The following is a 13,220-nucleotide window of genomic DNA, read 5'->3' as shown; positions in this document are numbered from 1 at the left end:
GGGGGCGGGGGAGAGCCCAGGGCCGGGGTAGCAGGGGCTGCGGAGTTGGAAGTGAGGGGCATGGGGCGGGGAGCCCAGGGCTGAGGTAACAGGGGCTGCGGAGTTGGAAGTGAGGGACATGGGGCGGGGAGCCCAGGGCTGGGGTAACAGGGGCTGCGGGGTTGGGAGTGAGGGACGGGGTGGGGAGCCCAAGGCTGGGGTAGCAGGGGCTGCGGGTCGGGAGTGAGGGGCATGGGGCGGGGAGCCCAGGGCTGGGGTAGCAGGGGCTGTGGGTTGGGAGTGAGGGGCACAGAGGCGGGGGAGCCCAGGGCTGGGGTAGCAGGGGCTGTGGGGCGGGAGTGAGGGACGGGGTGGGGAGCCCAGGGCTGGGGTAGCAGGGGCTGCGGGGTTGGGAGTGAGGGACGGGGGCGGGGAGCCCAAGGCTGGGGTAGCAGGGGCTGCGGGTCGGGAGTGAGGGGCACAGAGGCGGGGGAGCCCAGGGCTGGGGTAGCAGGGGCTGCGGGTCGGGAGTGAGGGACGGGGTGGGGAGCCCAGGGCTGGGGTAGCAGGGGCTGCGGGTTGGGAGTGAGGGGCACAGAGGCGGGGGAGCCCAGGGCTGGGGTAGCAGGGGCTGCGGGGTTAGGAGTGAGGGACGGGGTGGGGAGCCCAGGGCTGGGGTAGCAGGGGCTGCGGGTTGGGAGTGAGGGACGGAGTGGGGAGCCCAAGGCTGGGGTAGCAGGGGCTGCGGGTTGGGAGTGAGGGGCACGGGGGGGGGAGGGAGCCCAGGGCTGGGGTAGCAGGGGCTGCGGGTCGGGAGTGAGGGGCACCGGCAGAGCTGGGTCCCGGCTGCACCTGCCTGTCCTGTGTGCTGCCAGCACCTGGCTCTCCTGAGTGCTGTGGCGCAGCAGGCGGGGTGCTGCTGGGGGGCCCTGTCCATGCGCTGCCTGCGGCTGGATGCGGGCTCTGCTGATAACGGGAATCGGTCCGTGCCCCACAGGGGCCTGGCAGCACCTCGGAGCCGGCGGGATGTTCTCCGCAGCACTGCCGAGTCCAGTTCTCTCTGTCCCTGGCACCTTTCTCTGTGCTCTGGGGTTTGGTTCCGGGGGGGGTGGTCACTGGGTCACCCTGCGGAGCCACGGATCAGGGTGTCTGCGGCCAGCCCTGCCCTGCTGGTGCCCGGCACCCAGCTAGGAAGATGCCAGAGAATGGCCCTGCTGCAGATGGGCCTGGCAGAAAGGTGGGAGCACGGGGCACCTGTGATGAAGTGGGACTATTCTTAATGTTTCCTCTGAATATTGTGGGGGTGCCTCAGTTTCCCCTAGGCAGTTCTTAAGTATCTAGGTGGTGGGGTAAGGGTGTATGATCATTGCAGAACCCTAGAGGGCAGGTGTGTGCAGGGGCCTGGACACAGAGAATGGCTGACATCCTGTTTACTGGCAATTGATGGCCTGGGCCCTTCCCCCCTGCAAGGTGAGAGCTAAAGGGTTGGAGAACAAAGGAATCAGGTGACCTCCTGGCCCGGGAAAGGGATAAAGCCCAGAGGAGGAGGGGCTGGAGAGAGTTTCAGTTTGGGGCTGGCCGGGACATGGAGTGAAGGGCAGACGTGGTTGTCTGGCTCACTGCCCCCCAGAATGGACCCAGCTGAGGGGTCCTGTTCTCTGCACCTGAAAGCTCTGTTTTAGACCATGTTCCTGTCGTCTAATAAACCTTCTGTTTTTCTGGCTGGCTGAGAGTCACATCTGTCTGCGAAGTTGCGGGGCAGGACCCTCTGGCTTCCCCAGGACCCCACCTGGGCAGACTCGCTGTGGGAAGCACACGGAGGGGCAGAGGATGCTGAATGCTCCGGGGTCAGACCCAGGAAGGTGGAAGCTGTGTGAGCTTTGTGTCCTGCAGACAGGCTGCTCCCAGAGAGGAGACTTCTCCAGAGTCCTGCCTGGCTTCATGGGGAGCAGTTCCAGAGCATCGCCCAGGGACTCCGTGACAGCACCTGGCACGCGCTGCGGGCATGCTGGGTTTGACGAGGGGCCCGTCTGCCAGCCCCCAGGCACAAGGCTGGCTGCTTGCTTTGAGTCCAGGTTTGCCTCTGCATGGCCTGTGGCTGGGAAAAGCTGGGCTTGCTTTCCTCCCCCCGGGGCCAATAGGACAGCAGCCGCCTCTGCTGACCTGCTCCCGAGCCCCTGGCTGGGAGGTTGTCGCATCTTGGCTCCGTGAGTTTTGTTGGCCCAGGCCTGGGGTGCATGGCTAAGGCCCCTCACCTCCCAGGGGGAGGGGAAAGTTTGCCAGCACTGGAAAGAACTGGACTGTGTGTCTGTGCACTAACGCCCCCTGCAGGCTGGAATCAGACCTGCTCTACTCTCTGTCATAGGCCCTGTACCGCTCTCCACTAATGGGGAGTCTCCCTTTGCTCCAGGAGCAGGGGCTGCTGCTTTGGGAGCTGGCTCTGAGTCACTGTTGCTGTCACTGTGAAGTTGTCTGTAACTCTGGCATGCAGCAGAGTGAGAACCAGGAAGCTGTGGGTGGCCCTGGAATTGATGCAACAGCAAAGGTGACCTTCCAGCCAGGGGCTCTGCGGCAATGCTGCTCCTCTGGCAGCCGGTGCGCTCTCACTTTCCACATCCTTGCCACGCTGACACCTACCTGAGGGTGTGGCGTCAGCCCAGTGCGCAGCAGCGTTCTTACACAGCCAGCAGCCTCGCCTGCGAGCTCCGAGGCCCACGCACAGGAGCTAGGCACCTCGCCCAATGCTGACAGGGCAGGGCGCCATCCACCCGCTGGGGCTGTCCCAGCACTCCCGGGGTGGGAACAGGCATTCGTGCCCTGGGTGAGCTCCGGCGGGGGCCTGGTGTGCTCTCAGCACACTTTGTTCAGCCTTGAATTCACCAGCGGCCACCCTCCCCGCCCCTGCACGGCACGGCGGACACAAGGGGTGTACGAATGCGGCATTGTCCTGGCGGTGACCCCGGCCTCTGTGTGTGTGTCGCGGGGCTCTCCTGCATCCCACAGAGATTTCCCTTTAACTCTCTGTGTCGGGAAAAGGAGCCAGCTCGGTAGCCCCGGAGCCTCTCTTGATCCATGCAAGCAGCCCCATGTCTGAGCCGGAGAGGTGAGGGGGCCAGTCCCTCTCAGCCTCTCTCTGCCACCGAGGGGGCCAGCCACTGCCCGTCAGTGATGGGGGTACCTGCCTGGTGGGACTGGTCTGAGACCCACCCAGCTCATTGCATGTGGGGGCCATCAGCCAGGCGTGTGTTCCAGCCCCACCCCCTCGAGCCAGCCCATCTGCTCGAGCGGGTGTTTGGGGAAGCTGGAGGCTGGTTCCCTCTGTGGCTCATCAGTCCAGCCCTTTCCCTTCCAGTGCTGAAGGGATTCCTCCCCCTGGGTGGGTGGCTAGCCGGGCGGATGTGGCTGGGTGAGCCAGCGTTGGAAACGCAAAACGCTGGCCTCTACAATGGGACTGCGGGCCAGGGCGTGTGTGTCAGGCAGGGACCTGGAAGAGAGAGCATTTCTGTGCTAAAAGAAAAGGAGGACTTGTGGCACCTTAGGTGCCACAAGTCCTCCTTTTCTTTTTGCGAATACAGACTAACACGGCTGCTACTCTGAAACCTGTCATTTCTGTGCTATTTTCTCATCACCCAGGGGCATAATGATCAGGGGGTGGGAGGGTGGCTAACAAGTCCCAGCCCATGTGATTAGACCAAAGACCTCCACCAGCCAGCCAGCAGCCTCCTTTCCTAATGCCCAGCGAGGCGATGTGGCCACGGCAGGTGGGGAGGGTTGTCCTCTGGGATGCAGGTGGAGGGGTAAGCAGGAAGCAGTGGGAAATCCCCAGCCGGGCGGCCTGGCTTGGCTGAGACGCAGATGCGAAGTTTAGGCTCCCTTCCCAGCGCTGACGGGCCCAGCCCCTGATGCAATGGCCCCAAAGCCTGAGCTGGCTTTTCCCACGCAGCATCTGGCAGTAAGGCTGCTGATCCAGCCAGACCAGCCCTGCGCCTCCCCAGTGCCCCAGCTCGGCTGGATGGGGGCCCTGCCCCAGGCACTGCAGAGCTCTGCTCCATGGCCCAGGCTGGGGTGAGTGGGTAGCAGCTGCACAAATACACTTATCCCTTGGCCCCTGTATATGCTACAGGCTTGGGGCCCCGCTGCACCAGCCCCCTCCTTTCCCCGGGCTGCCTGTGGCCCAGTGTCTGGGGCTGACAACGCCCCATTGCTCAATAAGGACAAATACCAAGTACACCACTTAGGAAGAAACATTCAGTTGCACAAACACAAAATGGGAACTGATTGCCTAGGAAGGAGCACTGCGGAAAGGGATCTGAGGGTCATGGTAGACCACAAGCTAAATATGAGTCAACAGTGTAAAAAACCCAAACATCATTCTGGGCTGTATTAGCAGGAGTGTTGTAAGCAAGACCCAAGAAGTAATCTCCGCTCTGCTCCGATTAGACCTAAACTAGAGTATTACATTACAATACAGGAGAGCCAGGGAGCAGTGGGAGAGTGCTAGAGGGGAAGTCTAATTAAGGTGTGCTTCCCTATAGACTAGGGAAGGTGGCTGCAGGTTAATTGGAGCACCTGCAGTCAATTAAGGCCCTGTTAGGAACTTAATAAAACCCCCTGCTCCAGGCAGGCAGGGGAGGAGAACTTGAGTTTGGATGTGTGCTGTGAGACTTGGGGGCGGCGGAAATCAAAGAACTGAAGCAAGGGAGACCCTGCCCCAGCATCTAAGGACTGCAGGTACCCCACCCAAGGGGGAAGAGGGTAAGAACCTGCAGGGGTTGAGAGGGGCCGCCTCTCAGAGTGAGGCGCAAACCCAGACCCCTCCCCTGTTTCCCTCCTTTACCACCTTTCTGGGCCACTAGTGAGGCCATCGATGGCCCAAGAACAGGGGCAAGGGGTGGCATCTTAGCTCTCCGCCAAGAAAAGCGCAGGATTGCCCAGACTAACATTGGCTATCTTGTCCCAGTGTCCAGTTCTGGGTGCCACATTTCAGGAAAGATGGGGACACACTGGAGAAAGTCTAGAACAGAGCAACAAAAATGATTAAAGGTCTAGAAAACATGACCTATGAGGGAAGACTGAAACATTGGGTTTGTATCTTCTGGAGAAGAGAAGACTGAGAGGGGACAGGATACCAGTTTTCAAGTATGTAAAAGGTTATAAGGAGGAGGGAGGTAAATTGTTCTCATGAACCTCTGAGGATAGGACAAGAAGCCATGGGCTTAAATTGCAGCAAGGGACATTAGGAAAAACTTTCTGTCAGGGTGGTTAAGCACTGGAATAAATTGCCTAGAGCGGTTGTGGAGTCCCCGTCATTGAGGATTGTTAAGAGCAGGCTGGACAAACACCTATCCAGGATGGTCTAGACAATACTTCGTCCTGCCTGAGTGCAGGGGACTGGAGTAGATGACCTCTCGAGGTCCCTTCCAGTCCTGTGAAATATGATCACTGACAGAACGGCTCATGCTGCTTGGGGTGGGGGGGGAATGGGGCTCTCACATGGGGGGGTCGATGGAACATTTCAAACTGAACGGCAAAGGGGAAGGCAGTGCAGAGCTGGAGATGTGGGGAGAGGCACAGGCAGTGTGGCTGGGCTGGGGTGCGTGGGACCGTGGTGGAGCCAGTGGGACCAAGGGGCATGTGGCTGGAGGGTGGGGCCATGGGGCACATGGCGGGGTGGGCGGGGCTGTGATGGGGCAGGCGGGGCTGTGGCAGAGCAGGGTGTGGCTGGGTGGGCTCTGATGGGGTGAGAGCCATCTCACCCGCGTGCCACGTGGCGGGCTCAGCTCGGTGCCTCCTGGCGCTCCTCGCCAGCGGGCTAGATGAGCCACCCATGGCTGCAGCAGGAAGTCACCAGCTTCCCTAGCCGGGGCTTCTAGTGCCAACATCACCCTCTGCTGCAATTTCCTTTGCTTGTGGTTTGCTTTCCGGGGCTGTGCTTGCTGGACACGCCCAGGGGTCCTGGGAAGGGCACAGCTTTTCCTTCCTCTGCTCACAGCCCCTGGGTTAAGCCAGGGAAGGGGACCAGGGTGGCCAGTCCATAGCAGGGCTGACCTGTCCAGTCCGAGCAGTCCTGGGGCTCCTGGATTGAGCGGCTGCCCGGCCTGCTCCCCCTCTGCTGCACCATGTAACCTCCTGGTGCAGAGTCCTGGCTTTGTGGCTTCCCTTGAACCCTCAGCAAAGGCACCAGCTTCCTCCCCTTGCCCTCATGGGCCATGGTCTCGCTCTGCCATGCCTCCCCGCCCGAGAACCCGGAACCTCTCCGGGAAGTCTTAGAGTCTTAGGTCAGCGGGGTGGGGGCGGGACTGAATCACAGCCTGGGGGCAGGTCACCGCCAGCCAGGGGCAGAGGTGGGGCTGGAGCTGAGGCCTCCGGACCCATCCTTCAACCTCTTCCCTCACAGCCAAGTGCTAGTGACGGGACCCCAGCGACCGCCGGGGCTGGTGCCTCTCTCAAGGGAAGGGGGTCGGTGCCCTGCGCCCGAATCAGGGCGCCAGGCGGCACGTGGAGCGGGCATTGCGATGGCACCCAAGGAATTGGGCAAGGAGGCTGGCTGTGACTCCCAGCCAGGAGTGGGAGTCAGGGCCGCCGGCTGCATAGCCGCAAACATGCCCTGGCCTGTGTTCCTGAGCCCCCCCACTCCCGCCGGGGTGCCCGGGGTTCCGGCGAGTGGCGGTTCAGTCCGTGGCCTTTAGGACCCAGCACCATAGACTGGTGTTGACCAGTGTTTGGACAATGGCGCAGCCTGGCGAGTGGCTCAGCCAGGGCAGAACCGTGGCGCAAAGGGCTGGGGCAATCGCTCGGGTGAATGGGCCAATGCCCCCCCACGAGCTGCCCATGGGGGGTGAGCCCGGGAGCTCCGGAGCCAGGCGCCCGCAGACAGGAGCAGACTCGTCCTGTTCTGGGCCGTGTCGTTCTCAGCCCACCCTCCTCACGCTGCTCCCCGGGCACCTTCCGGTCATGCGCTGAGGGTGTGGCTGCCCGGGGGTTCGATCTCTCCCCAGGGGCTGAAGTGGGCGTGCAACGGGGTGGGTTGTTTTGGTAGGGCTGGGGTTTGTAAGCACTCTGGGTGGAGGCCGTGGGATTTCCCAGCTGGCTGCACAGGGGCGTCCTGGACGTTCTGGGAGAGGAGCCAGAACTGGCTGGAGTCCGGCAGAGGGCCATGGGCCTCACTTGCTAGGTCCCCAGTGGCCGGGCCACTGTCTGGGCCAGGTCCAAGCCAGCTAGGTGTCACCTCCACCTGGGAACCATCTCGGGGTTCTTTCTGCCAACACCCCACCACACACCTAGTTACCCAGGCAGGGCATCGGGGAAACTGAGGCCCACACACAAGTCCCAGAAAATATTATGAAAAGTTCCACTTCGTCACAGCGGGGTCAGCCAAGCTGTTACTCTTCAGTCACCCCCCTCTCCATTAGCAAGGGTCAGATGTCAGGAACCCCACTGGAACGGCACAGCGAGAGCCCCCTGCCCCACCCCCTTAGTACATCTTGGGGTGGGGGAGCTTTGAAACCCCTCATTTCCCCCAGTCACAGTGCACCCATCCCTGCTGGTGCTGCCTGGCCTCCTGCTCTGCCAACCACCCAGCCCAGTGCATGGGGCTCGTGGCCGCATCTGGGAGCAGCGGCAAGGCCTAATGGTTAAAGTGAGTGGCTGGGGTTTGTAAGGTGCTTTGAGAGCCCTGCCTGGAGGCTGCACTGGGTGGCAGCTCTGGGTCCCCTCAGCACTGCTGGCTGGTTCCCTGGTGTAGTTTACACCACTGGATCCTCTGCCCAGGGGCCCCGGTGGGAGGCCCAAAGGCAGCAGCACCCCCGCAGGCAGGGCCAGGGACCACTGCCTCGCCCGGGGCTGGGGATTGAATGGTTTGCCTGGAAGTGGGAGCCATGTTAGTGCAGCTGCGCCGGGTCTGGTTGCTGGCACCTGCCGGCTGGGCCCGCCAGGGTCCACGTCGGCCTCAGAGCAGCCCACCCCCTGCAGGGCTAACCGGTCTGCAATGCTGACGTGGAGCGAAAACCCCCCAAGTCCGAAGGTCAGAGCCTCCGAGTGCCTAACTCCCATTGGAATCGATACCTTAAACACCCTGAAATACAGGCCCCAGTGCTCACGTGGCTTCTTAACCCCAGGGGCACGGGGCACACCCCCTGCCTGCCCCGAGCCTGAGAACAATAACTAACCCCCCAGAAACAGCCAGCCAGGTGGGGAGGGTATTAACAGTGAGCAAAGGTGGGGGGCAGGGGAGTTCTTCCTCCAGCGGGGACCTGGGGGCACGGCAGGGGTGGGTGGAACCTGGAGATCAGCTTGGCATGCTGGGATTTCCTCGGAGCGCTCTTGGCTTCCCTGGGACTGGGGTCGGCTCCAGACTGAGCTGATCAGGGCATGTCCCAGATTCAAACTCGGTCCCTTTATTTACATTAGCCCATCGCATTGCATCTGCTCTATACTGCATCCCACATTCCTCCGTTGGCTTGATCGCCTGGGAGGAACCGGTCCCTGAGCAGCCCACGCGCGTGACTCCTTTCAGCCTCCTCTTTCCCCGTCTGTTGTCCTCTGGCTCTTTGTGATGGTTCCCGAGATCCAGGCTGGTGCTTAGTTCACTAACCCCTTAACCTGCCTCAGTGGGCACAACTGTTTCCAGGTTGCGGCTGTGTTCACCACCCTGCCCCTGTCTTCCACAAAATGCAGCCTCCCCCAGGTTCAGTTCCCCATGTCACGCCCAATGGCCTACACCATGGCACTCCCCCGGATCCACCTGGCAGAGGGGCCCTGGCGAAGGGCTGGGGGCTCCCCCTTCTGCCAGCCTCCCCACAGTGCTGAGTCAGACTGGAACAGTGTGCATCGGAGCCGTGGGGATCTCCTGGCGGCACTCGGTGTGGGAGGGGGAGTCACGGTGGTTTCTCTGCTCTGCCCCCACAGTCTGTCTCTCTCCTGCAGCTGTGCGTTGAGTTCCTCACGGGTGCGCTGAGCGTGGAGCTGGTCTGCGAGGCGCTGCAGGTGAGTCTCCTCCCTCCCCTTCTGATGGCTCTGTTCCCAGGAGCTGGCTGGGGCGGGGGCCCATGACTGGGATTCCTCCTCCGCTGCTCACACGCACAGTCCCAGACACGTGAGCGGCTCTCTGCCCACGTGCCGTGCCCCGATCCTTGCCAGCTGTGCCCCTCGACAGACAGGGCACATGGCTAGGGGCCGGGTGTTGGTGGCGAGGAGTGGGTTGGCCTCTCCCCTGAAGGATCCACCAGCAGGATCTGGCCCCAGTGTGTGCCCTGCCAGAGGAGGGGGAGGCCAGGCATCTTGGGAGGGCTGGAGTGCAGCAGCCCCTCTCCAAGCCCCGGCTTCGATCCACCCTGCGCTGTCCCAGGAGGGAGCCCAGGCCCCATTCAGCCCCCCAGGGGGCCTATTGTGCGGGGGGCTCTTTGTACCTGGACACCTGCCCCTAAGGAAGTGAAGTGAGCCCTGCTGGCACAAAGGAGCCCAGCCAGGCAGCTGCAGCGTGCAGACAGGCCCCGCGGCCCCTGCACCAGCTGGCCCTTTGTCTGCCGAGCCGGGGTTTTGGTGGAGGGGGGTCGTCCGCGTCTGTCCCCCCGTGGATAGGCTTTGAGCCCTGGCTGGTTGTTTCCCATGGCAGCTGGCCCACCCTGAGAGGAAGTGTGGCCTAGCGGTCAGGTCGCGGACCTGGCAGAGGAGTTAGCGGGGTGGGCTGGTATCGGCCAGGCCTGCGGCATGCGATGCCGAGTGGGGCATTGTTCTGTGCAGCCAGCTCCTTCCCCTCAGGCTCTGGGGGCTGGGCCCCTTTGATCGGACAAAAGGCCTGGGCTGACTTTTTCTCCTTTGCCCTGATTTGTCCTCGGCAGCTGCTGCTGACTGGCACAATCCCAAGCGCTGGCTGGGGGATGGGGCTAGAGCCATCGCACTGGGTGGGACACAGGCACGGTGGGCAGCAGGGATCCCAGGACGACTTGAGTAGCTCCCCCTGCCAAGTGCCAGGTGCTTTGCAGGCCAGTTGGTGACCACGTCCCAGCCCCACAGAGCCAGCGTTGTGGATACATCGCCGGCGTGGTGGTGGAGGACCTCTGGGGGAAATCAAGGCCGGGATCCACGCTGCCTGGGCGATTGGGTGCTGCGGGACGAGCACAGTGTGGAAACCTGGCTGGAGGAGAAGGCAGAGCCCAGCCCCTCAGTGCCAGGATGGAGCAGCCGGACAGCCCTGGGGCAGGCCTGGCCGAGGAGCAGGCTGCCCCGGGAAGTGGATCAGTGCCTAGCTCTGGGCTCTCGGATGTGGCTGTGGCATCCTTTTGCCTCTGCCCTGCCTCATGGGGGCGACAGCGAGTCTGTGCCGGCTGTGGACCGAGGGGCTGAGAATCTCAGGGGCTTGGGGCCGGATTCAGAGCTCACTGGAGTCGAACAGCCTTTGCACCAGGCCTTCTGATGCCAGGCACAAGCCCTGGGCAGCCGGAATAGCCGGATGCAGAGCTCTGCCCCGGGCAGAAGCTCTGGGGACTGCAGGGGGCGGCTTAGGCCCGATTCTGCCCTCACAAAGCCGGGGTAAGTCAGGCGTCGCCCTTGAAGCCAGTGGAGTTGCCCCGGATCAGAGCCGAGCCCTGGAGGCTCAGCGTGCAGATGCAATGTTACCTGCCCTGGGGGTGTGAGGCTTGCCGCTCCTGGCCTGTAGGTCAGCGTGGCACTGGGGGTGGGGGGCAAGGACTGGCCCAGACCGCAGGGCTGAGGGCCCAGACCGCAGGGCCGAGGGAGCTTGCTGGCACAGTGACCAAGTTCCCCACCAGGCCCATTCCCACACAGTCAGTCCTCTGGGCCTGAGCTCTTGTGTGGTGCGGGGCTCTGAGCAGGCGTCGGGGCAGGGTTTCTGCTGCTGAGCACCCGGACCCAGCATGGCCTGTGGCTCTCCACGCTCCTGTTCTCCCCGGGAGAGGCCAGTGCCCGCCCTGCAGCCCGTTGTCCTCGCTGGTTGTGCCTGAGGCCCAAGGAGAATCTGGGCCCCTCCTGGCTTTGCCCTCGGGCTTACGAGTGGCCAGGCTGTCTCTCCACGGCAGGCGACGGCGCGTCGGGGTGATGCACAGGCCCCTGGGGCTCCCTGGCTCTTGGAGCCGCTGTCCGCCTCGTCCCCGCTGCCCAGCCTGCTCGCTCAGGGCACAGGAGAACAGCGGGAATTGGCTCGGAGGCTGCCCTGGGGTGGGTGTCTGTGAACCTCGCAGCCGCGCATGGGGAGACTTGCGCAGCCCAGACGCCAGGGGGAGAACACTGCTGAGGTGGCAGCATCCGGCGCGCAGAAGCAAGGAGGCACTGGGATGAATTGCTGCAGCAATTTGAATTCAGCCCCTGGCCTGAGGCCGCTGCCTGGCTCAGGGCACAGACGGACAGTGCTCACGTACAACCCCGCCTGCGATAGCCAGACAGCACTGATTGGATCCCAGCTGCTCCCGAAGGCCTTGCTCCAGATCGGGCTCCCTTGTGCAGGGAGGGGGGCCCTGCCCACAGAGTTTATAATCTCTGGTGCTGAGCGCTCCAGCCTCGGCTGAGTCCCACACGGGCCAGGCTGTTAAACTAACTGGCTGGGCACCGGCACAGAGGTAGCAAACCCTGAGCAGGAGCCAGGGCCAGATTTTTTTCAAGTGCTCAGCACCCGAAACTGGAGCAGATTTCCCCAAGAGCCAAGTGTGTGGTGTGGCGCAATGCCTGGGAACCGCAGCCCACGCCACCTCAGTGCGGTGCCCGGAGCAGAACGACAAGCTGGCCAGACTGGAGATGCCCCAGAAGTGTTGAGCTGTGTCTGGACCAGCGGAGAGGCCCTGCGAGTCGATCACCCCGCACTGGGCTCTCCATTGGCCTGGGGGGCGTGGTGGGGAGCTCAGTGAAAGGTCTCAGCGCAGTCAGCAGCAGCCCGCCATGCTGGCAGGGCACGGGAAGAGCAAGCCAGAGCACAGCAGCGGGGCGGCCTGCCCTGGGCCCGGTGGTCAGCTCGGGCCGCCTGTCTTGGATCACAGGGAGCAGAGGCGCAGTGGATGCAACCAAGGACCAGCGACAAAATATTGCTCGGGCATGCAGGAGTGAAATCAAGAAGGCCAAATCACACCTGGAGTTGCAGCTAGCAAGGGATGTTAAGAGTAACAAGAAGGGTTTCTTCAGGTATGTTAGCAACAAGAAGAAGGTCAAGGAAAGTGTGGGCCCCTTACTGAATGGGGGAAGCAACCTAGTGACAGAGGATGTGGAAAAAGCTAATGTACTCAGTGCGTGGTTTGTTTTTTTTTTTTTTTTGCCTCTGTCTTCACGAACAAGGTTAGCTCCGAGACTGCTGCACCGGGCAGCACAGCATGGGAAGGAGGTGACCAGCCCTCTGGAGAAAGAAGTGGTCGGGACTATTTAGATGTGCAAAAGTCCATGGGGCTGGATGCACTGCATCCGAGAGTGCTGAAGGAGTTGGCGGATGTGATTGCAGAGCCATTGGCCATTATCTTTTGAAAACTCATGACGATCGGGGGAGGTCCCAGATGACTGGAGAGAGGCTAATGTAGTGCCAATCTTTAAAAAAGGGAAGATGGAGAATCTGGGGAACTACAGGCCAGTCAACCTCCCCTCAGTCCCTGGGGAAAAATCATGGAGCAAGTCCTCAGGAATCAATTCTGAAGCATTTAGAGGAGAGGAAATTGATCAGGAACAGTCAGCATGGATTCACCAAGGGCAAGTCATGCCTGACTAACCTAATTCCCTTCTATGATGAGATAACTGGCTCTGTGGATGAGGGGAAAGCAGTGGACGTGTTGTTCCTTGACTTTAGCAAAACTTTTGATACGTCTCCCACAGTATTCTTGCCAGCAAGTTAAAGAAGTATGGGCTGGATGAATGCACTATAAGGTGGGTAGAAAGCTGGCTAGATCATCGGGCTCAACAGGTAGTGATCAATGGCTCCATGTCTAGTTGGCAGCCGGTATCAAGTGAAGTGCCCCAAGAGTCAGTCCTGGGGCCAGTTTTGTTCAATATCTTCATTAATAGAATAATGATCCAGAGGATGGCGTGGATTGCACCCTCAGCAAGTTTGCAGATGACCCTAACCTGGGAGGAGAGGTTGATATGCTGGAAGGAAGGGATAGGATACCGAGGGACCTAGACAAATTGGAGGATTGGGCCAAAAGAAATCTGATGAGGTTCAACAAGGACAAGTGCAGAGTCCTGCGCTTAGGATGGAAGAATCCCATGCATGGCTACAGACTAGGGACCGAATGGCTCAGCAGCAGTTCTGC

At 61.6% G+C, this 13,220-nt stretch overlaps 1 protein-coding gene across 3 annotated transcripts in view; it reads left to right on the top strand.

Moving 5' to 3' along the window:
* Positions 1 to 13,220, top strand: part of BTBD19 (BTB domain containing 19) — a 79,599-nt gene that overhangs the window by 45,434 nt on the left and 20,945 nt on the right. For 2 of the 3 annotated variants that reach the window (XM_084636157.1, XM_084636156.1), the window contains exon 4: positions 8,905 to 8,964. The exons of the other annotated variant lie outside the window; for it this stretch is intronic. In XM_084636157.1, the coding sequence (XP_084492283.1) occupies positions 8,905 to 8,964 (60 nt within the window). The remainder of the gene's footprint in view (positions 1 to 8,904; positions 8,965 to 13,220) is intronic. 3 annotated transcript variants of the gene reach the window in all.

Source organism: Lepidochelys olivacea, assembly GCF_965140295.1.
Source record: "Lepidochelys olivacea isolate rLepOli2 genome assembly, chromosome: 8".
Classification (NCBI taxonomy): Eukaryota; Metazoa; Chordata; order Testudines; family Cheloniidae; genus Lepidochelys; species Lepidochelys olivacea.
The sequence above is the reverse complement of the archived record's forward strand: the minus strand, read 5'-3'. Positions and strand labels throughout refer to the sequence as shown.